This window comes from Sus scrofa, chromosome 1 (genome assembly GCF_000003025.6).
Source record: "Sus scrofa isolate TJ Tabasco breed Duroc chromosome 1, Sscrofa11.1, whole genome shotgun sequence".
In the NCBI taxonomy this organism is placed as follows: Eukaryota; Metazoa; Chordata; class Mammalia; order Artiodactyla; family Suidae; genus Sus; species Sus scrofa.
The window spans coordinates 17414134-17438098 of record NC_010443.5 but is presented as its reverse complement, the minus strand read 5'-3'; the positions used below and the strand labels follow the sequence as shown (position 1 = coordinate 17438098).

Below are 23965 nucleotides of genomic sequence, written 5' to 3'. Positions count from 1 at the left end.
AAACCTTTCGTTTTTCTGAAGCCAGGAAAGCTTTCTGTAATAACAGTCTGGCGAAGGAGAGGGGGTCCCACACTTAAACCTTCAGCCATCAGGACACTTTGACTTGACTGACCGAGCAGGTCTACCAGGGCCTCAGAGACGCTGGCCTTGCTGTTTACAGGTTTCAGGCCATCCCACAAACCTCGGTGCCCTCTGCCAGCCCCCCAGCATGTGACTCCCTCTCTTACCTGGAAATGACATCTGGACAGACATGGTGCAATAGGTTCCCCACTCTCTCACCCTGGAATGGCTTGTTTTCAAAGAACTAGATGAAACAAAACAACCTCTTGGAGGTTTCCCTGAAAACTGGATGTGGCTTCTAAATAATTTTTTTTTTTTTTTTTTTTTTTTTATATTAAATTTTATTTTATTTTCCCACTGTACAGCAAGGGGGTCAGGTTATCCTTACATGTATACATTACAATTACAGTTTTTCCCCCCACCATTTCTTCTGTTGCAACATGAGTATCTAGACATAGTTCTCAATGCTATTCAGCGGGATCTCCTTGTAAATCTATTCTACGTTGTGACTGATAAGCCCAAGCTCCCGATCCCTCCCACTCCCTCCCCCTCCCATCAGGCAACCACAAGTCTCTTCTCCAAGTCCATGATTGATTTTCTTTTCTGAGGAGATGTTCATTTGTGCTGGATATTAGATTCCAGTTATAAGTGATGTCATATGGTATTTGTCTTTGTCTTTCTGGCTCATTTCACTCAGTATGAGATTCTCTAGTTCCATCCATGTTGCTGCAAATGGCATGATGTCATCCTTTTTAATGGCTGAGTAGTATTCCATCGTGTATATATACCACATCTTCCGAATCCAATCCTCTGTCGATGGACATTTGGATTGTTTCCATGTCCTGGCTATTGTGAATAGTGCTGCAATGAACATGCGGGTGCATGTGTCTCTTTTAAGTAGAGCTTTGTCCGGATAGATGCCCAAGAGTGGGATTGCAGGGTCATATGGAAGTTCTATGTATAGATTTCTAAGGTATCTCCAAACTGTTCTCCATAGTGGCTGTACCAGTTTACATTCCCACCAACAGTGCAGGAGGGTTCCCTTTTCTCCACAGCCCCTCCAGCACTTGTTATTTGTGGATTTATTAATGATGGCCATTCTGACTGGTGTGAGGTGGTATCTCATGGTAGCTAAATAATTTTTTTTTCTTTGTAAATAATTTCTTTGAAGTGTCCTTTTCCATCCTGTTCAATAATCCCCACCAGTTGTATGCTCCTTTTGAGATACTCCAGAGAAAGCGTGGTGGCCTCCTGGTTCTGCTCAACTGGTAGATAGGCTTTAAAAATAGCTCTTGAATTTTGCAGTGTGGAATGCCATGTGTGAGCTCCCGGGACAACATGTGTGCTACACGCCACAAAACCTTCACAAGTGTTACCTCGTTAATCTGCACGGTATCTGACAGGTGGCAGGCTCCTCCCGTCTTGGACAAGGAAGGGAGCTACCGTGCTGACAGCGCCAGCTCAGAACAGTGTCTTGGTGTCTCCAGGTTATGCTGCCTCGAGGCAGAATGCATCTTCCTTGGATTGCAGCTGAAGTGGTTCGGTAACCCACGATCTTCCCTAGGACATGGGTAATTATTAAGCCAAGATTCACTTACCCCCTTAGCAACTTCCAAGTTTTGTCAACAAGGCCAGTGACTGATGGCAGGATCAGAAAGGTGCCTCAGAGACAAGTGCTTGGGGGTAGACCCAACCACTGGAGTGGCCTCATGGCAGGATCTCCCAGAGGGCTCAGGTCTCCGGCAGGAAGTTTAAGCCTGGGCGAGCAGCAGACGGTGGGGGTCCTCAGGACAGAGGAGTCAGGTATGGGCCGCACCGGGAAGCCGAGAACAGCTCCTAGTGGGTGTCTGTCCATTGTTAGGTCCATGAGCAGGTGGATGGGACTCTGTCACCAGGCTCACCCAGAATGGGGCGGAACCCCTGTACTGGGAGAAGACCAATGAAAACAGCAAAGCAGAACACTTGGGTTCAGGCTAAGGAGCGGGGAAGGAGGACAGACTCAGGAAGCTACAGGTTGCCTGGTTGTCAGCACGGAGCAGTGACCTGAAGGGCTGGTAGATGTAAGCAGAGCCCTTAAGAGTGTCTGCCCTGGACGCAAATGGACTTCTAGCATGTGGTCTGTAGTCTCTCCGTGCTTCGGTTTCCTAGCTGGTCAAATGGGAATAGTAAAATTTGCTACCTCGCAAGGTTTCTAGGAGGATTAAATGATATCTGCAAAGTGCCCCGAATGGTGTGTGGCACCAAGGAAGCAGGTGATTGACATTGGTAATGATGGCAGTGAGGTGAAGAAGAAGATGTTGACGGTGATGGTGACAGTGGTGATGATGCTGGTCATGATGATGATGATGATGAATCAGAAAGTACTGCTGAAGCACCTGCTTCTCAAGTCGGAATTGGCCCTGCGACATGCATGCAATTGATAGGCGGAGATCCAGTGATGGCCAGCAGGTGAGGAAGTGGGATGCAGTGAGAATGAGCCTTGATGAGGGCTTGGTAATTACTTGGTGTAGATGAGGTATCAAGTAGCCCCAAGAAGTTTGTTGCGACTCTTTTCTCTGGTTACTTGAGAATACCTTGTTGTGGATAACTGAATCCATGAGTTCAATTTTTTTAAGTGGGTACCCTTTGACTATCATTATTTGAGAGAGGATCTTTCAAGAAAATAATTACTTGCTTTTATGTACCCCCAAACTACTCCATTCAGTTTTTGCCCTGGTTGCTTACTCAGGATAAGCAAAGCCAAATGAATGGCAGTCTGTGTGGTCCCTGACAACAGCCTTGACACATGTCGTGGGAGATAGAGCTTGGCGAGCTTTCTGTCCCTTCGTGAACATGTTTCTGTGATTTTCTTGTTTTTATTTTGCAACATACTGTCTGTCTCATGCTTTATGGATCAGTTTATTTAATGTGAATACCCAGGGGTTAAAAATATAATAGAAATTTTAACCCAGTTGATAAATGTGTATTGGTTTCCTACTATGTACAAGGCACTAGGCTTTCTGTGTCATGGTCTCTCCACTTCCTGTCTCCTCTACTACTTTTCATTCATTTGTTCGTCCCACAAATATTGATCATGTAGATACTTAATCTCTCCCCAGTGCTTTATTAGGTCTTGGGATGTTAATGATGAGCCACCTCTGCCCAGAAACCTTCCATGAAGTCCTCAGATGAATATAGACAATTGTAGTGCTGTATGGTTAGATGGTGTTATGGGAGGATCTGAGTCTTAGTGGGCTGGGGAAAGCTTATGGAGAAGGTAGGTAGCATCTTTAATTTTCCTAAATGTTTGTCAGAAATATTCATTAACTCCAAGACTCCAAATCATGACTGTAAGGAGCCTCAACAGTTTTGAAGCAACCAGTCTTTTCCCCAATGTTGAATCTTGCCTGGCAGTTATCCCCGTCCCCTCTCCCCATCTCTTGCCTGCTCAAGTCATTCTCATGTGCTGCATGGCTCATGTCAGCATGAAAACGGTTTGGGGGAGTTCCTGTTGTGGCTCAGCAGGTTAAGAACCTGACATAGTGCCCATGAGGATACGGGTTCTATTCCTGGCCTCTGCTCAGTGGGTTAAGGATCCTGCGTAGCCACAAGCTGTGGTGTAGGTCGCAGCTGCAGCTCTGATTCGACCCCTAGCCCTGGAACTTCCACATACTCCAGGTGCGCCCCCCCCAAAAAATTTTTTTTTTGGTAAAATTCGAGGGGTTTGTTCATTGCTCTTTGAATACTTTATAGCAAAGAACTGAAGCCTCCTCCATTTCCAACGATCCTCTTCTCTTTATGTGATTAGCATTTTCATGCGTTGTTAAGGTCATGTGTCTGGCAATTAAAATTTGGGGTATTCAAAGAGACTCTGCATAGCAACTTTCAAAATGTGTATGTTTAACACTTAAAATTCAATGGTTAGGGTGCTAACTATTTCTCCTAGCTCAAGGTTTTGTGGTATAGGTGACTACTCTGATCCTTGGGTTCTCTTTGCCTTGAATTTTAAGGAATAAATGAAAAGTTAGTAGTGCTTCGAGTTCACATACATTGGCTTGATAAGAAAAACACAGATGATTTAGAAATGATACCGTATCACTGCAAGGATCACATCTTTTTTTTTGGACCTCCCAGCGCCATGTAAGACTCCTGATTCTCTTGATTCTCCACCTAGCAGTCGTATCTCTAGGTTCATTTTAGCCTTTGGAGAGACGTGTAGTGTTCAGGGACGCAGCCAGCTCTCCTATCCAGCTTCCCAGGCAGGCTGGTCATTGTGTTTGCACTCCCTGCTTTTATCTGTCCTGCTGCAGATGCTCGGAAAGAGCCGTCCATCTGTTTTCTGCCCTTGGAGATCAGGTCCAAATGTGTTTCCTGTTTGTACTCTTCTGAGGCTTTTGTTTGTTTGCTTTCCTAAGAAAAAAATACTATCTAATAGGGGCAAATTGGCTTACTGTTTGTATATATGCAAATTTTCTGCGTCTATAATGTGCATAATCTTACATGAAATAACCACTTTCTAATTAACACCCTGGTGATATTTAGGTGATTGAGGCTAGTTAAGAGACGATGAGAAAATCCTTCTAATTCCTTCTTTCCATGCTAGGGGAAAGGAGACAGTTTAAGAGAAGGGGAAAGTAAAGCAAATTTTCTGTGAGGAAAATTCCAATTAACTGATGTTTCAGAATCTTCAGTAGCACGATGCAATTAAAAAACTAAGGTACTGTGAATTGTGTGTTTGTGTGCTGAATAATGGATCTTTATTTTTTAAACTATTTTTATTTATTTATTTTTTTGTTTTTCTGTCTTTTCTAGGGCCGCATCCACAGCATGTGGAGGTTCCCAGGCTAGGGGTCTAATCGGAACTGTAGCCACCTGCCTACGCCAGAGCTACAGCAACACAGGATCTGAGCCATGTCTGCAGCCTACACCACAGCTCACAGCAATGCCGGATCGTTAACCCACTGAGCGAGGCCAGGGATCAAATCTGCAACCTCATGGTTCCTACCTAGTCAGATTCGTTAACCACTGAGCCATTACGGGAACTCCTGAATAATGGATCTTTAAATGACAAGTGTTCCACAAAGATCTATTTGTAGAAAAGGAGTCAATTATCATATGAGATTTTTAAAAATTAACATACCTCTTCTGTGCCTTGGAAATTCCAAGTCCCAGTTAAGGTACAGGATTCTTTTTTTTTTTTTTTCTTTGTCTTTTTAGGGCTGCACCCGAGGCACTTGGAAGTTCCCAGGCTAGGGGTAGAATCTGAGCTTCAGCTGCCAGCCTGAAGCCACAGCAACAGGGGATCCGACCCCTTCTGTAGCTCATGGAAACACTGGGTCCTTAACCCACTGCATGAGGCCAGGCATTGAACCTGAGTCCTCAGGGATACTAGTCAGGTTCGTTACCACTGAGCCATGACGGGGACTCCAGGTACAGGATCTTGAGGGTGTGCTACGTGTGTGTGTGTAAAATTTAAGCCAAATCTGACTCTAGCTCTATAGAAGGAATAACATTAGGAAAAAAGGCAAATTTAAATAAAAACATTTTGTCTTGCTTTCTGGTTGTAAAAGTAGTAATACACATTATAGAAAAATAGCAAAATACCGAAAAGCCTAAAAAGCAAAATAATTATGCTGAAACCTCTAACCTCTACCCCCACCTCTCATTTAACCACAGGTTAGCCTATTTCCTTCCAGGCTGTTGTCTGTACATATGTTGTATTCATTCAACAAATAGTGAGTACTTGCGAAGTGCCAGACACTGCTGAGTTCTAGGGATTTATCAGTCAACAAAACATACAGAAGTTCCTGCCTCCATGGAATTTCTGCTCTGTGTATGTCCACTCATATACTCAAATATGCATTGGGATCAAGCCGTACATACAGTGTGCTTGCTTAGATTCCTTAACCTTCAATAAGGAACACCTTTTCTATTGTTAAATATTGCTCAGTGTTTTGAATTTGAATGGTTACATACCTTTTTATCTTGCAAGCACACCATGGCTTATTTATGTATCCCTCAGTTTATTTAGGTGTTTTCCAGTTTGCGGTTATTATAAAAATCAGTGACCATGAATAACTTTAAATGTACATCCTCACCTTCGTAATTTATTATCTTTAGGGTAGATGATTAGGTATGAATTTAACAGGTGAAAAGTAGGCACATTTTAAAGACGTCACGAACACTGTTAAATCACCATCTGGAAATATTGTATAGTTTGCATTTCCATTAGCAGCGTGTATGTCTGTGCTCTTTTTTTATTTTCTACTTCTTAGTATTTAATGTTATCAGGAAAAGAAAACATAATCAGTTTGAAAACTAGTCTCGTAGTGTCTTATTTTGTTTACTTTTGCTTTTAAAGAAATGTATTGGGAGTTTCCGTCGTGATGCAGCAGAAACAAATCCAACTAGGAATCATGAGGTGGAGGGTTCGATCCCTGACCTTGCTCAGTGGGTTAAGGATCCGGTGTTGCCATGAGTTGTGGTGTAGGTTGAAGACGAGGCTAGGGTCCTGTGTTGCTGTGTCTGTGGCATAGGCTGGCAGCTGCAGCTCTGATTCGACCCCTAGCCTGGGAACCTCCATGTGCCGTGGGTGCAGCCCTAGAAAGCAAAAAAAAAAAAAAAAGAAAAAACTGTGTATTGAAATATGGTTGATTTACAATGTTGTGTTAGTTGCTGGTGTACATCACGGTAACTCAGTTTTATGTATGTACGTGTGTGTGTTCTTTTTCATATTTTCCATTGTGTTTTATTATAGGATATTGAATCTAGTTCCCTGTGCTATACAGTAGGACCTTGTTTTTTAATCCATCCTGTATATACTAGTTTGCACCTACTGATCCCAAACTCCTAATTCAGTCCTCCCCCTGCTCCCCCGCCTCCCCTTGGCAACCACAAGTCTGTTCTCTATGTCTGTGAATCTCTTTTCATAGATAAGTTCATTTGTGTCACATTTTAGATTCTACATATAAGTCTCATAGTGTTTTCCTTTTTTTTTTTTTTTTTTTTTTTTTTTAACAGCCACATCCCTGGCATATGGAGGGTCTTAGGCTCAGGGTCTAATCAGCTGCAGCCGCCGGTCTACGCTAGAGCCACAGCAACACCAGATCCGAGCCACGTCTGCGACCTAAACCAGGGCTCACGGCAACGCCAGATCCTTAACCCACTTGAGCGAGGCCGTGGATCGAACCCCCAACCCCTATCGGATTTGATTTCACTGAGCCACAATGGGGACTCCTCATAGTGTTTTCAATGGTAAATCTTTGATTATTTCTAAGAACACATATTTTTGGATCTTTATTTCTGTGGTTCCTCTCATAGTCATTTGCCCATTTTTCTAAGTAGTGTTTCCTTATTTATTTATCAGGACTCTATATATTGAGCCATTTAGTCCATCATCATGTATGCAGCAGAATTCTCCCTAGATGGAGAATGTACATTCTTCTAACTTTCCCTCCAGCCAAATCATGAGACAGGCAAGGAGGAGGAGGCCCTCCTCTTGGTGTGGATGAGAAGTGAGATTTTAAACCAGAATCTCTTTTCATAACCATAGGAGCAATGGCTCAGTTGCTGTGACCGTAGTACCTGCACGTAGCACTGTCCAAGAAATACAGTAAAGGGCTACCTTTGGTGCCTGAGCTGCCAGAGCCATGCAGGTACCAGTAGGCAGGTGAGCAGGGAGGGAACTCTGTCCCTGCCCCCTCCCTTACTGTATAATCATGGTGCTCAGGAATTTAATTGGTTTCCAAAAACTGAGTACCATCTCAGTGTGCACATAGATACCCCTTGGGGTTGTAAAAAGAAAAAATTGAGCCTTGCGGTTGTGGATGAGATCCTGACAAACAGCTGCTGTTCGGAACAGGGGGAGAGATTTATGCTTAAACCAGAGTAAACTGTGCAACCAGGTAATAATTTTGAGCAATGAAGTACATTTGCTACAGGAACGGTTAAAGAAACAGATAAATCACAGTAATTTCAACATGGCATTTTAGCCCATTCAGTGAATGGGTATTTTAGATTTCATTTGCTTTTGAACTAAGTTCAATAATTTATAGAGTAAGTCATTCAAAGATTAATGCTCAGAAAGGAGGAAAATCACTACACAAGAACAGAAACATCATTTATGTATATTACATTGTGGCTTGGTCTGCCTGAGTTGCCAATATAAACCTGATTTTTAAAATTTTTGTAATATTATGGCAAAAAGTTTGCCCTGGGCTAAAGTTTGGCAGTTGTCTCAACCTTCTAAAATTCCAATTTTTATTTTATTCTTACTTTTCTTAATCAAATACTGTGATATCTATCCATGTGCTTTTAAATGTCTGACGTCATTACTATTAATTCAAAAGCTCGTTTCTTTAAAGAATTTCTTCTTTAAAGAAGCGTTTATGGCTGATGATTTCAGAATGCATTGAATTGTCATTGATTGTCATTGGTTCTGAAGGTTTTTAAGATGATTGCAAAGCTTTTAAAGATGATTTGAAAATACGATTCATGAGTTCTCATTGTGGCTCAGTGGGTTAAGAACTCAACATCGTCCCTGTAGGGTTAAATTTGGCATCTCCAGTTTGGTCAGGCTACACAATTTTGTGAAACCCGTATTCAGACACCCAGTCTACACCCAGTCTACGTACTAATCCGTTTGGATGCGATTTACATGATAATATGGGAGCTTTGGGGGTTTTGTGTTTCAGGTTATGTTTATATTTCTTAACCCTGAGCTCCTGAAGGTCAGTAACTATTCTTTATACTTCTAGTACCAGCATGTTAACTAAGAACAGCGGTGACACTTAGGAAATATTGGTTGAATAAATTAATACACGAGTGTTTGTTCAGCTACAGGCTGTCACGCCTGCTAAAGATAATCCACTCTAAAATGTTTGAGTCACTGGCTTAGGACTTGTTCGTTTTCCTGGAAAAACAAAGCGTAAAAAGCAAATTATCCCACAAAGGCTTAATTTCCAGTGATTTCTCCAGCAGAAATAATAGAATCACCATAGTTGACAGAGGTCTGGATCAGTTTCTCAAAGAGCCCCCCACCCAAGTAGTAGACAGTCCCATGGTTGTGCTCAAATCCTCCAGTTATACGGATTGATTCTGCATGTAAATAGTTATTCTAATTTGGACATTTGGCTTTACCTGCCCCCCTCCCTTTTTAATTTTTTTTTTCCTTCCATGCCTCACCCGAGGCATGTGGAAGTTCCCAGGTGAGACGTTGAATTGGAGCTGCCGGCCTACACCACAGCCACAACCATGCAGGATCCGAGCCACATCTGCTACCTACACCACAGCTCACAGCAATGCCGGATCCTTAACTCACTAAGTGAGGCCAGGGATCGAACCCGAAACCTCATGGCTACTAGTTGGATTCGTTTCCACTGCACCACAACGGGAACTCCCAAAAAAGTTTTTGAAAATTATAGTTGATTTACAATGTTCTGTCAATTTCTGCTGTATTTTCTCATAATGTTTTCCATCATGTTCCATCACAAGGGATTGGATATAGTTCCCTATGCTGTACAGCAAGACCTCATTGCTTATCTACTCCAAATGCAGTAGTTTGCATCTACCACCTGCCCTCCCTGCATCATTTTAAAAAAGGAAGGCTGTGGCATAGGCCAGCAGCTTCAGTTCCGGTTCGACACCTGTAGCCAAAGAACTTCCATACGCTGCAGGTGTGGCTGTTAAAAAAAAAAAAAAATCTTCTTGATCACACACCCTACGCCAACCACTGTTGTAGACAGTCGCTACCTTCGTGGAGCTTATATTCCAGTGCTTTCTAAAGTCACTCTTTCCTTTTACTTTAAAGTCCTTAGTCCTGATTGCCCCCTTCTAGAGCCCTGAAGACCGGCTGGAGTTTAGGTGCGACTCAGAATATGCTGCTCCCTTCAACCTGCAGCCCAGTGACTCCCAGACTGGAGGCAGCTCTGAGCAGCCCTGTCTGGGGCAGCAGTTCTCAAAGTGTGGCTCCCCAGCCAGCAGCAAGGGCATCCATCACCTGGGAACCTGATAGAAATGCAAATTAGTGGGCTCACCCCTGGAGGCCTTCATCTGGAAATCTGGGGGTGGGGGGTGGGGGAGGTTGGGGGCAGCAGAGGGTTGAAGGGATGAGCCCTCCAGGTGATTGCCAGGTACTAAGTGTGGAACCACTGCTCTAGGGCTCACTGGAGCTGGCCCCAAGGTGGGACCTTAATACATGATTCCTCTGGGCAGCAAGCTTGATGGCACGCGCTTCATCAGCCAGCTGCTCAGCACTCTGCTGCTGGTCATCCTGGTCATGGGGGCCTTGGAGCTGTTGGTTTTTTGTTTTTGTTTTTGTTTTCTTTTTAGGGCCAAAACTGCAGCATATGGAGGTTCCTGGGCTAGGGATGAACACGGAGCTGCAGCCGCTGGCCTACACCACTGCCACAGCAATGCCGGATCCGAGCTGCATCTACAGCCTACACCACAGCTTATGGCAATGCTGGATCCTTAACCACTAAGCAAGGCCAGGGATCGAACCCAAGTCCTCATGGATACTAGTTGGGTACATTACCGCTGAGCTGCAACAGGAACTCCTCATTAAAGGTTTCTGGCCGAGTATAGCTTAGAGTTTTTTCAAGCATATAACCTGATTTTTTTAAAGTTTTATTTTAAGGAAGTAAGCTTAAAGTTCTTTTTTAAAAAATTAGAAAGGTTTTACTGGAACTTTTCATACCAATTCAGTATTTACTATTTTCACTAATACTGTGCTATAATCAGCATGTATTATTTAAACACGTAATAAATGTTTTCCACGCCACCCCTCCTCAGTGTCCCCCATGTGCAAGGGCCTGTTATTGCCTGTGCTGCAGGGAAGCTGCACAGGGCAGCTGTCTGCCCTCTCTCCCTGGAAGCTCTCCCTGTGTTTGCATTTTCCTTCCCTTCTCTGAGTAAACAGCCCCGGTCCCTCCAACTGATCTTGTTTATACGATTCCATTTCCAAACATTCTTGTCGTGAAGGGTCTCCTGGTTTTCATTCTCCTCTGGAAAATGTGGCATCCACAGCTGAGCACAGCTGTCCAGATACCATCTGCCTGCTGCCAGAACGGAAGGAATACTGGGTCTGTGATTTAGACGTGAAGCGAAAGTGATGCCCACGAGTGACTTTAGAAAGCACTGGAATAGAAGCCCCATGAAGGCAGCGACTGTCTTTTTCACTGTTTTATCCTTCTTAACTGGAACAGTGCTTAGAGTAGGGTATGTGATCAAGGTCGTCCTCCCCTACCCCCCTTTTTTACAGCCACACCTGCAGCGTATGGAAGTTCCTGGGCTATAGGGGTCAAAACGGACCTGGAGCTGCTGGCCTATGCCACAGCCACAGCCACGCCAGATCCAAGCCGAATCTGAGACCTATACCGCAGCTCGTGGCACTGCTGGATCCTTAACCCACTGAGCGAGTGTAGGGATCAAACCCGCACCCTCTTCGACGCTATTACTAACTCGCTGAGCCACAATGGGAACTCCGGTAAGTATTTTTTAAATTAAGAAATGATTAGAAGAGAGAGGAGATGAGGCGGCATGGAGCGAAATTAAAAATAAGTGGGCCCATTTAGTTGCTTTCTGTCATTTCTGTCTCGTGTTCTCCAATCCCAGTCAGCAACCAGCTGTACCCAGAAAAGCTCTTGGTGACTGTGGATGACTGCACTTTGTTCTCACAACAGCGAGGTTGGATGGACTTGCAGACTGGCTGGACTTTGTGGTGTCCGCCCCTGGAAATGCCGGGACTGTTTCTGTTTTAGTGTCATTAAGCCAAGTGGTCTTAAAAATGAAAAATTGAATTATACATGTTGTTAGAGTCCTTTTTTAAAAATAATGATTAAAATTTCTTTACGGCACCATGTCTTTTTTCTTTTCTTTTCTTTTTTTTTTGTCTTTTTTGCTATTTCTTGGGCCGCTGCCGCGGCATATGGAGGTTCCCAGGCTAGGGGTCGAATCGGAGCTGTAGCCACCAGCCTACACCAGAGCCACAGCAACACGGGATCCGAGCCGCGTCTGCAACCTACACCACAGCTCACGGCAACGCCGGATCGTTAACCCCCTGAGCAAGGGCAGGGATCGAACCCGCAACCTCATGGTTCCTAGTCGGATTCGTTAACCACTGCGCCACGACGGGAACTCCGTCTTTTAATATTTATTTACATTTATAGACCAGATACGCTTGTGTTACTTTTGTTCATAGCAAAGGTGCATCCTTCCACCTGACACATTCTATCCAAGGGATCTGTCATCAGGCCATGGTCCAGGTCTTATTCCTGTCTCTCTGCACGATGCTTGGTACGTGCCATATATGAAATGCTATTAAAGTTGTAGCCTAAAAGCTCTAGTACATCATTTCTTAAGACCGTTTAGAAATGAAAGAATCTTACTACCTTGTTACTTGTGATGAGGCCTGAGAGCCCCAAGCCTGACACGCTTAGATTCAAATGATCCCTGATTTGAAGCGGTTCACCTAACGAATACTGACTCCCTTGTGTTTTACCACAGCCAGGCTTCAGGATGGCAGGACCCACCCTGCTGTCTCCTCCGCTGAGTTGTGCCCCTGTCCGAGGGCTCTCCCAGCAGGCTGGAGGGTGTGCCTCTCACAGATGTCCCCTTGGGAGGTCTCTTGGTTTCCACTAGGGAAAGTGCTTTCGGGACACCACGAGATCTGCAGGGCGTGGCTTGTGATGTTGGTGAGGGTGAGGTGATGTCCCGTCTGCCAGAAGCCAGGGAGAAAATCTCACTCAAAGCAGGTCGTGCACCTTAAAAGATAAAAGAATGGGTAACTCAGTGTTTAACTGATTATGTCTCTTAGCCTCAAAGGTGTGGTGTATCTTTAGCATGGGATCCATAACCTAAATTTTGTGAACCAACCTAATTTCTGGACCAGTTTTACTGTACAGTCTTGATTTCCAGGAGTTGCTGTTGTGGCTCAGTGGTAACAAACCTGACTAGTATCCATGAAGAGGCAGGTTCAATCCCTGGTCTCACTCATGGGTTTAAGGATCCGGCGTTACTGTGAGCTGTGGTGTAGGTTGCAGGCGCTGCTCTGATCCTGCATTGCTGTGGCTGCGCAGCTGCAGCTCCGATTCGACCCCTAGCCTGGGACTTCCATATGCTTTGGATACGGCCCTAAAAAGCAAAAAGCAAAAAAGAAAGAAAGAAGGAAAGAAAAAAAATAAATAAAAGTAATGCACAATTACATGCTTTTGAAAAACTGCAAAGAAAATAGAACCATAGATCCTCCCAGATCTTTTCCTATGCTTGCATACATAATTAAATGCACACATGTTGGGCTATATTTATATTTTGGTATGGTTTTCTCTTAACACTTCATTAAGTTAGGGAGGATTCCTTAAGTGTTTGCAATTTACAAACTCACTGAGAATTTGTAATGTTAATGATATTTGTCATTCTTAACTTAGATATCCATATGTTGCTTAATGAGAAACAGTTTAATCCATAGATCAAATAATCCACTTAAATTTTTTTTTTTTTAATTTTAACTGATTATAATACCCTCACCTATAGTTATAGATTTAGGCTCAGCTACCAGTATTGTGAGGCTCTCTGAATGCCCACACTGAACATGGACCAAAGGTTGGAGTTATTTTTCACAAAATATTGGCTCTGTCAAGTGCAAAGTCAATGAGCATATCATACTCAAAAAGTATTAAGATGATAGATTTATACTTGGAAAACTGCAGTGAGTCCTTGTCTAATGAACTCATTGGTTTGTGTTCAATTTGGGGTGTGTTTATTCATGTTCTTTTGCAACATTTAGATAGACTATCTAAATTTGTTGAAGGTGAAATCAACTATATACTTTAGTAAAAATTAAAAAAAATTTGTTGAAGGTGATTTTTTTTTTCTTTTCTTTTTTCCAATGACCAAAGAGAGTCCTCCAGTGCTAGGAAAGAGTTGAATGCTTGGTTATTGAGCTATTTGCTCAATATGAAGCCACAGTTGGATGGAAGGAAGCCTAGTAGCTAGATCTTAACATTAAAAATTGTGTTATTTCATGACAGGGCATGTGGGATTTTCTTCAAAGTAAAACGGGCTGGAGCTGAATTATGGGTGAAGGTGTAGATGAAACAAAATTGACCATGATGAGTTGATAATTAACTGAAGCTAGAAAATAGGCATTTGGGAGTTCACTGTACTCTTCTTACTTTTGTATATTCAAGATTTTCCATAGTAATTTTTTTTTTTTTTTGCTGTTTCTTGGGCCGCTCCTGTGGCATATGGAGGTTCCCAGGCTAGGGGTCGAATCGGAGCTGTAGCCACTGGCCTGTGCCAGAGCCACAGCAACGCTGGATCCGAGCCGCATCTGCAACCTACACCACAGCTCACGGCAATGCCAGATCGTCAACCCTGCAAGGGCAGGGATCGAACCCGCAACCTCATGGTTCCTAGTCGGATTCGTTAACCACTGAGCCACAACGGGAACTCCATAGTAATAATTTTGAATCAAGAGAGAGGTAATAGTTGTAGCCTAAAACATGGTGAGATTTCAACTTGAAGGACATTCTGTAGTGCTTTACAATTTTCGAGTTTCACACACATTTCGTAGAATCCTGTAACACCTCTTTCCCCCACACCCTTACGCTGTTACCCCTCCCCCTTCTCTCTCCACTGGTAACCACTAGATTGTTCTCTGTATCTTTGAGTCTTTTCTGCTGTATGTGGTAGGTTCAGGATGAAATATATTGCCATGATATGCTACTTGAGTAAATGCTACAAAAACCACAACAGAATCTTTATGGACATAGTCAGGAAAAATAGTCTCATCTCATTTCTTGTTTTAAAAACTTAACCTGAGCTCCCATCTCCTTGGCAGTCCGTATGGTGGACTGGAATTTTCAAAGTAGCCTTAATGATACCTCCCATCCCCCTGTCCTTCTTACCAAGTGACTTTGACCCTTCTCAACTGAGAGCTGGAGCTGGAGCTGGGGTCCTTGGTCTTGGAAGGGCTTGTGACTCCAGCAGAAGTACAGCATATGAGGCTGTGTTATAAAAAGTAATACAGCTTCCGCCTGGCTCTCTTGGTATCCTCTCCCTGGAAGCATCCATGTAAAGGTGGCTCAGCTGGTAGCCCCTGCTTCAGTGTCAGTGGCGTGTGAAGGCCACCATCAAGCCTTCACACATGTGAGTCGTCAAGTCAGCCCTGACCTTTGAATCTGCCCAGCTAAGGAAGACACCATAGAGCAGAGATGAGCCTTCTCTGCTGTCCCCTTTCTGAATTCTTACCTACAGAATCTGTGAGCATCATGAAATTCTTGTTGCTCTACACAGCTAAGTTTGGGGTGATTTGTTACACAGCAGTAGCACTTGGAACAGTGAGAGAAAAATCTTACTTCTCAGTCATCATCTCTTTATAACACACCCAGAAGCTACACACATACTCAGTGACTGTGTTTTGATGCCATTCACAATTTTTTTGTGTGTGTCTTTTTTTTTTTTGCCATTTCTTGGGCCGCTCCTGAGGATCCCAGGCTAGGGGTCTGGCTAGGGAGCTGTAGCCACCGGCCTACACCACAGCCACAGCCACACGGGATCCAAGCCGTGTCTGCAAACTACACCACAGCTCATGGCAACGCTGGATCCTTAACCCACTGAGCAAGGCCAGGGATCGAACCTGCAACCTCGTGGTTCCTAGTTCGGATTCGTTAACCACTGAGCCACCACGGGAACTCCCCCATTCACAATTTTTATTATTTCCATCAACATGTTGACTTCCCAATCAGGAATTATATTGTGGACCATCTGTTGTTCCTTGAAGAAAGTAGTTTGCCGGGCAGTCAGGTGTTTGTATCTCTTTAAATCTTCTTACTCCCATCCCCTCCGTTCATCAGGATTTCCTTCTCCTGCTGGAACTCCAGAACCATGGCTTCCTGCCCCTTCCCCTCCTTACATGGGCTGAATTGGGAGCAGAGAAGGGGTGGATTAAAATGGGAACTGGACAGCGAGGAGAGGTGTCAAGGGTCTTTCTCTGCCCATTCTTTTTTTTTTTTTTGGTCTTTTTTGCTATTTCTTGGGCAGCTGCCGCGGCATATTGAGGTTCCCAGGCTAGGGGTCGAATCGGAGCTGTAGCCACCGGCCTACGCCAGAGCCACAGCAACGCAGGATCCAAGCCACGTCTGCGACCTACACCACAGCTCACGGCAATGCCGGATCCTTAACCCACTGAGCAAGGTCAGGGATTGAACCCGCAATCTCGTGGTTCTTAGTCGGATTCGTTAACCACTGCACCACGACAGGAACTCCACCATTCTTTTTTTTAATACTTTTTTAAATTTAATTTTTTAAATTGAAGTATAGTTGATTACAGTGTCGTGTTAGTTTCTTGAGTACAGCAAAGTGATTCAGTTTATATAGGTATTCTTTTTCAGATTCTTTTCATTTATAGATGATTGCAAGACACTGACTATAGTTCCCTGCGCTATGCAGTACGACCTTGTTGTTTATCCATTTTATTTATAGTAGTGTGTATCTGTTCATCCCAGCTCCTAATTTTTCCCTCCTCCTTCCCTTTCCCCTTTCATAACCATAAGTTTATTTTCTATGTCTGTGAGTCTGTTACTGTTTTGTAAATAAGTTCATTTGTATCAGTTTCAAAGATTTCACATGTAAGTGATATCATAGGATATTTGTCTTTCTGTATCTGATTTATTTCACTTATTATGATAATCTCTAGCTCCATCCATGTGGCTGCAAATTCTCTGCCCATTCTGACCTGAATCCATCTTTCTTTATTATGTAAGCAGTGCCCTTTATTGCTGCGTGTATGACTGGTGCTCCTTCTGCCTGACTCCATCACACTTTTTCATTTCACATTGTGCTGGGGGAAAAAAATATCTATTTTTTCATGATAAACAGAATAAAAAGGTGTCCAACACTTCTTCCTCATATGTGTATGACACATTTTCAAGGTTTGTTATCATACTCTGCGCATAGTGTTTTATCCAAGTGTGTATCAGAATGCCTTCTAGCTTTAACTCTAACTTGTAATATTCCATTTCTCATGCTCAATGGTGGGTCCACATGGGTTTCGTCATATTCACAAGTATGTGATGGAATGATAGTCTTCTGCATGTTTGTCACTGTTATCGTGTGACATCCATCAATGTCGTAATAATGGGATTTTTGCCAGTAGTCCATTCTGTTTCCTCTCCAGACATCGTATAGGTCCTTAACTTAGTGGATAATTTTGCAAAGCTCTCCTCAACTGTGTATTATTTTTACCCTAGCATGTGTTTGTTCTAAGAAATGCCTCTTAACGATGATGGTGGTCTTTCCTTGAGAGAGAAAACTAATATTTATTCTTAAAAATTTATTTTGTGACATGTTCTGGGGAAAAGAAAAAACACTAGAAACATCACTGTGCAAGATCTCCTGTTGAACATATCCTATTCCTGGTAAAACAGATGTTCCACATGGAAACATTAACTGGGTCCATTATTTTATTTATTTCTTTATTTATTTGTCTTTTTTTTTTTTTGCCTTTTCTAGGAGTTCCCAGACTAGGGGTCTAATCGGAGCTGTAGACAACGGCCTACGCCAGAGCCACAGCAACTCGGAATCCGAGCCGAGTCTTCTCACGGCAACACTGGATCCTTAACCCACTGAGCAAGGCCAGGGATCGAACCCGCAACCTCATGGTTCCTAGTTGGATCCGTTAACCACTGCGCCATGATGGGAACTCCCGGGTCCATTATTTTAATGGGGTGAGGTTTTTTTTTGGTCTTCTTTAGGCTGTACCTGTGGCATATGGAAGTTCCCAGGCGAGGGGTCGAATCAGAGCTGCAGCTGCCGGCCTACGCCACAGCCACAGCAACGCCAGATCTGAACTGTGTCTGCAACCTACACCACAGCTCACAGCAACACTGGATCTTTAAACCCACAGAGCAAGGCCAGGGATCAAACCTGCAACCTCATGGATACTGGTCCAGTTTGTTACCACTGAGCCACAACGGGAACTCCTTAATGGGATGAATTTTAATACATTGTACACCAGACTGCATCCTCAAACCAAGTTCCTAAGAAGTAACTACAACACAGTCAAATGTCTATTATAAATGACAAACTAATATGGTAGATGAATTGTATAGAATATTCCTTCCTTTTTTTTTTTTTTGGTCTTTTTTGGTCTTTTCTTGGGCCGCACTCGTGGCATATGAAGGTTCCCAGGCCAGGGGTCGAATCAGAGCTGTAGTGGCCAGCCTACGCCAGAGCCACAGCAACTCGGGATCCGAGCCTGCATCTGCAGCCTATACCACAGCCCACAGCAATACCGGATCCTTAACCTACAGGGCGAGGGCAGGGATCGAACCTGCAACCTCATGGTTCCTAGTCGAAGTCGCTAACCACTGCGCCACAATGGGAACTCCTAGAATATTCCTTCCTGATCATCAAATGTTTAATATGCTTGTTAACAAGCATCAGTGGAACAGGTACATTTTTCATAGTAGTCTGTAAACTCTGTGTTTATGCAGTGGGGTGACAAATGACCCACTCAATAAATTAAATTTATTAGAAAAGAGCCGATAAAAATGTACAATAAAAGCAGGTCATTTCTTATCATGGCTACATTACCTAGTGAGGTAGGGACTTAGAGTATGAAGGGAAGTTAAGAATGGAGGATGGGAAGAGAGGCAAACCAGTTACTTTTTGCTGATGACCATGGAGTTGGGAATTTGTTCGAGGGACAATTTCAGAGAAGTTTTCAGAAGAATGAATAGAGTCATGTCATAATTCTGAGGGTTCCATACTGACGCCTGAGCAGGAGGACTTAGGGCGGAAGATTTGCAGACTGTACCTTTGCTTACCTCCTGCTGTTTAAGTTGGTAAAGTTCTCTGTGTGCCGCCAAGAGGTTGGCCATCAGCACATTGCGATTAGTCTCTAAGCACCAAGAACCTCTGAAATACTTGTCGCCTCTGTTGATTACACCTGAGTCTGACATGGTAGCAATAAATTGGACTTGGAACGTAACTCAAACATTTCTATACATTGTTTTGTAAAAATGGGGTGTCAAATTTGGGACAGAAATGTAAATTTGTTCATCATGAACAAAGGTAGCGATCAATACCAGGCAGTGTTAACCAGAGAGAGGTTCTGTGGGGCTCCACACCACTTTGGTGTCTTTTTCTTTCTGGGGGGGACCACACCTGCAGCACATGGAAGTTCCCAAGCTAGGGGTCAAATCAGAGCTACAGCTGCCAGCCTACACCACAGCCACAGCTCACAGCAATGCCGGATCCTTAACCCGCTGAGCGAGGCCAGGGATCCTATCCTCATGGATACTAGTCAAATTCATTTCCGCTGTGCCATAGTGGGAACTCCTGATATTATTTCATGACAAGGAAGGCCTTGGGACTGGGGTGGGTGGGTTGCCAGTCCATTAACACCCTTTAAAAATTTTTTTAAATTAATTACTTAATTTATTTCTTTTGCCTTTTCTAGGGCCGCTCCCATGGCATATAGAGGTTCCCAGGCTAGGGGTCTAATCAGAGCTGTGGCCACCGGCCTACGCCAGTCTGCAACCTACACCACAGTTTCGGCAACGCTGAATCCTTACCCCACTGAGCAAGGCCAGGGATCGAACTCACAACCTCATGGTTCCTAGTCGGATTGGTTAGCCACTGGGCCATGACGAGAACTCCTTAATTTATTTTTTATTATTAAAGTATAGTTGATTTAGTGTTGTGCCAGTTTCTGCTGTGTACAGCAAGTGACCCAGCCATACGAATATATATTGACATTCTTTTTCTCATACTGTCATGTTCTCTCCCAAGAGACTGGTTATAGTCCCCTTCGCATTAACACACCTTTCTCCTAGAGTCTGCTTGTCTGTATTCCTCCTGTTCTCAGATTTTTTTGTCATCCCAGCACTTTCGCTTTATCTTCCATATTTGTACAGATTCCTGTTCCCTATTTACATTTATGTGTTTGCTGTGAGTTACACTTAGGCTCATATTTCCCTGCTAAGTTTTAAAAGATTGGTCTAGTTTTGCATTTGTGTTAAAGCTGAAATAGGCAACCTGGGAAAAAACGGAGCAATTAGATGCAAGTGAGAATTGGTCTCTAGAGATAATTGGCCCTACTTCCCGAACGTCAGTGGAGGCTAACAAAGCAGTCCTCATGTATAGGCCCGAAGAATCTAACAATCATTAAGAACCCAATAGGATTATTGGAAAACTCATAATTAATCTGATATTTGAAACTTGTATGATGTTAGTGTGTAATATTACACCTTTCTCTAAAACTGCCCATCGTGGAGTTCCCACTGTGGCTCAGTGGGTTAAGAACCTCAGATAGTATCCGTGAGAATGTGGGTTCGATCCCTGGCCTCACTCGGTGCGTTAAGTAAGGATCTGGCATTACTGCAAGCTGCGGTGTAGGTTGCAGACATGGCTCAGATCCAGCTTTGCGGTGGCTGTGGTGTCGGCTGGCAGCTCCGAATCAACCCCTAGCCTGGGAACTTCCATATTCCACAGATGCGGCCCTAAAAAGAAAATAAACAACAACAACAAATAAACAAACAAACTGCCCATCCTCCTCCTCATGCCTTGCTGCTCAGCCACAAACCCCCTTGGCTTTGGACCACAATTGGATGAGCATCTATTTAGCATCTATTTAGCACTTTAGCATCTATTTAGATTTAGAAATTTTTCTCTACTTACGAAAAAAATGTCAGTGTGGTTCTCTGTGCTCTATTTCCTGGTATAATTCATTTTTTTGCACTATATCCTAACACTTATAATACTGTAATTTTTCCTGTTTTGCTGCCGAAACTTATTTCAACATATAGTTTTTTTACAGATAACTGGTTTAACACTTTTTCTTTCAAAAGGGATGCAATTTTTTTTTAATGATTTTGTTATACTCTGTGACCTTATTTGTAAAATTGTTTTGGGTCCTCTGCTTCTTCTTTATGACTCTGACACAAGTGCGTCGCAGTTCATTCTCTGTCCTGCCGACATTCCGATCACATCCGGAAAGTCATTTCACCATTAACTGTCAGTATCCTTCAGTTAGATTGTGCTTCTTTCTTCACAGTGAAATTGTAGTAGTGTCAAGTGACGAAGTTTGGAAAACAGTTCTATTTTGAGGGGCTAGGGCTCTCATTTAAAAAATACTTGAGCTTTTCCAGAAAAATCTGTTTACCTCCGCCGTCTCCTCCCACTGTACCCTGGCGTTTCCCAAATCCCCCCATCTCTTCTTACACATCTATTTGTCTTTCTGGTGTGTGCCACGTTTGGACGTCTCATTAAACCAGCATCTGTTCTGTTTTAGGAGAAACCCGAAGCCAGCCCCACGTCACTTCAGCTGCGGTCCCAGATCGAAGTAAGCACAGTGACTTCAATCATCTATTTTTGCTTCTGTCCTTTTTTTTTTTTTTTTTTTTTTTCTTTTTTTCTTTTAAGTGGTATTATGTACAAATCAGATGAAGCCTGCTGTGCTGCCTGCACTGACACTCTGAATCCTCTCTCCTAGGAGTCGCTTGGCTTCTGTAGCGCCGTGTCAACACCAGAAGTGGAGAGAAAGTAAGTTTTTCTCCTTCTGTCCAAGATCAGAATTTCTAAGGTGCCTTTTAGGTTCTTCCTGATGAAAGTGAAATGAGTGATCATGTTGTGTACGTACTATGGAGCTTGATGTCATTTCCCTTATATGTCGTGTGTGTGTGTGTGTGTGTGTGTGTGTGTACATGTATGTAGGTGGATAAAAGTTTTATAATTCACTTGGTGATGCTGAAGGATTCTGCAAAGAGTTAAGGATTTCACACTCCTTATTGCGAGTGAACCGTAAATATCTGAAAGTGAGCGCGGAGAAAAGGATAGAACCGCTACGGCCAACACTATGTCTTTTACACTGGTTTTTGATATAGGACGAAAGTCATAAAGAAGCAAGAACAAAACTAAAAGTACATTCCAGAATCAAACAGTGATTACAGAATCCTCTCTGCACCTTGCTTTGGTGGGTGACCTTAAAACAAAAATAAATGCTTGTGACCTAAGATGGCAAATGCTCACTAACCTTTCCTGTTGAAGGTAGTATTTTTGCCTCCTTGTCCTAACTTGGACCCTGTAATTTTTACTCTCATGGAAGATAATTCTATGTTATATTTCGTATTTCCAGTATTTCTTTTAGGCCACTTCAAAACAAAAACAAAGCAAAAAAAAAAAGAAAAAATTTTTTTTTCCTATAAACTTTCCCTTTTCTACGTTACTCTATCATAATTACGCTAGAATGTTCTATATGTAATCTTCTGAGTTAAAGAAATTTTGAGAAAGTCCACATCTTTATACAGACACCTCCTCTGGCCCGGAGCCACTGATCCTGTTTCAGGCCAAGAGAGGCGTAGAAGTGGTTTAGGAATCAAGTATTTCTGGAATGAAAAGCACACGTTAGGCAAGCGTGTGTGTGCTTTACAGCACAGCTCCGTCTAATCCGTCCACGTGTGTGTGCTGCTCGCACAGACGCAGCTTCAGGAGGGAAGGCTGTTGTGCCAGAGCTTCAGTTCTCACTTTAAGAGGCCAAGCGGGGAGTTCTTGTCGTGGCGCAATGGTTAACAAATCCGACTAGGAACCGTGAGGTTGCAGGCTCGATCCCTGCCCTTGCTCAGTGGGTTAAGGATCCGGCATTGCCGTGAGCTGTGGTGTAGGTCGCAGACGCGGCTTGTATCCCGCGTTGCTGTGGCTCTGGTGTAGGCCAGTGGCTACAGCTCTGATTAGACCCCTAGCCTGGGAACCTCCATATGCCGCGAGAGCAGCCCTAGAAATGGCAAAAAGACAAAAAAAAAAAAGAGGCCAAGCAGATTCGCTTCAGGACTGTGAAGACCATGGGAGGTGGCGCACAAAAGAAAACCAACGTCTCGCCCCTTCGTGGTTGGAAGGTTCATGTGCAGTGGACCTGGATTCCCTTTGTCTTGGTTGCGTGTGTTCTCCCAGGAACTTTGTGGTGCGGAGGCTGAAATAGCCAAGAGAGCTGACCTTGACTTTTGAAATGGGAGGTGGGCAGAAGCACCCAGTGAAGGGGCCGTGGGCGGTCCTGACCTGGTTTGCTACCTGCGTGGCCTGATTCAGGTTGAGAACTCGGGGGGTCTTGGAATCTCTGAATCTTTCAGGGAACAAGACATGTTTGCCTTTCCTCCTAAGAGGAAGTGACTCACCAAATTGGTACTAATCTTAGTTAGGCTGGTTATTTCTCCTTCTCCTCAATTGTGGGTAGTCATTCTTTCCGTGTTTATGTCCTCCACTTAGTAAAATGTGGCATGACTCTTGTGGCCCAGAGAGAGACTGACAGCCTCCTGAGGTTAACAAACAATTCTGAGACACTCACACACACTCGAGCGCGCACACACGCACACAGCTATTGACAACCCCCAGCCTGTGGGGGTTGTTTATTTGTTATCTTTTGAGGGCTGCACCCAGCCTCCCCATCTGCAATATGCCATTTTGCTTCTGTTCTGTTAAAGGGTTTGCTTAATGTAGTTGTTTCTAAATAATTTGATACTCTCCACCCATCTTGTCCTCCATTTCCCTTTTAATGTTTTTTTTTTCAAACCTATGACACTTTTTTTAATTAAAATGAAAACTTTTGAGCAAGACTCGTATGATGAACTCCCACATACCTTGTATTTAGACTCACCAATTTGCACGCACTGGCTCTCTCTTCTGCACACATACACACACACTCACATAATGTCATTAATTTTTATTGTTACTGCTGTACTGTGTGGAAATAAGTTGCAGCCCTCACGACTCTCATGTCACGTCTCTTAAGGACGAGAACATTCTCTTAGAGAACTACGGTATAATTACCAAATGAGAAAATTTAATAGTGATTTTCCTAAGAGACAGTTTATATTCAGGTTTCTTTAATTGCCCCAGTAATATTTCTTATAGCATTTTAAAAAATCTAGCA

The 23965-nt window shown here is 43.4% G+C and overlaps 1 protein-coding gene across 4 annotated transcripts in view; it reads left to right on the top strand.

Moving 5' to 3' along the window:
* SASH1 (SAM and SH3 domain containing 1) overlaps window positions 1–23965 on the top strand; it is a 356754-nt gene that overhangs the window by 225019 nt on the left and 107770 nt on the right. For all 4 annotated transcript variants that reach the window (XM_021072061.1, XM_021072060.1, XM_021072069.1 and 1 more), the window contains exons 3-4: window positions 21335–21385; window positions 21536–21585. In XM_021072061.1, the coding sequence (XP_020927720.1) occupies window positions 21335–21385; window positions 21536–21585 (101 nt within the window). The remainder of the gene's footprint in view (window positions 1–21334; window positions 21386–21535; window positions 21586–23965) is intronic.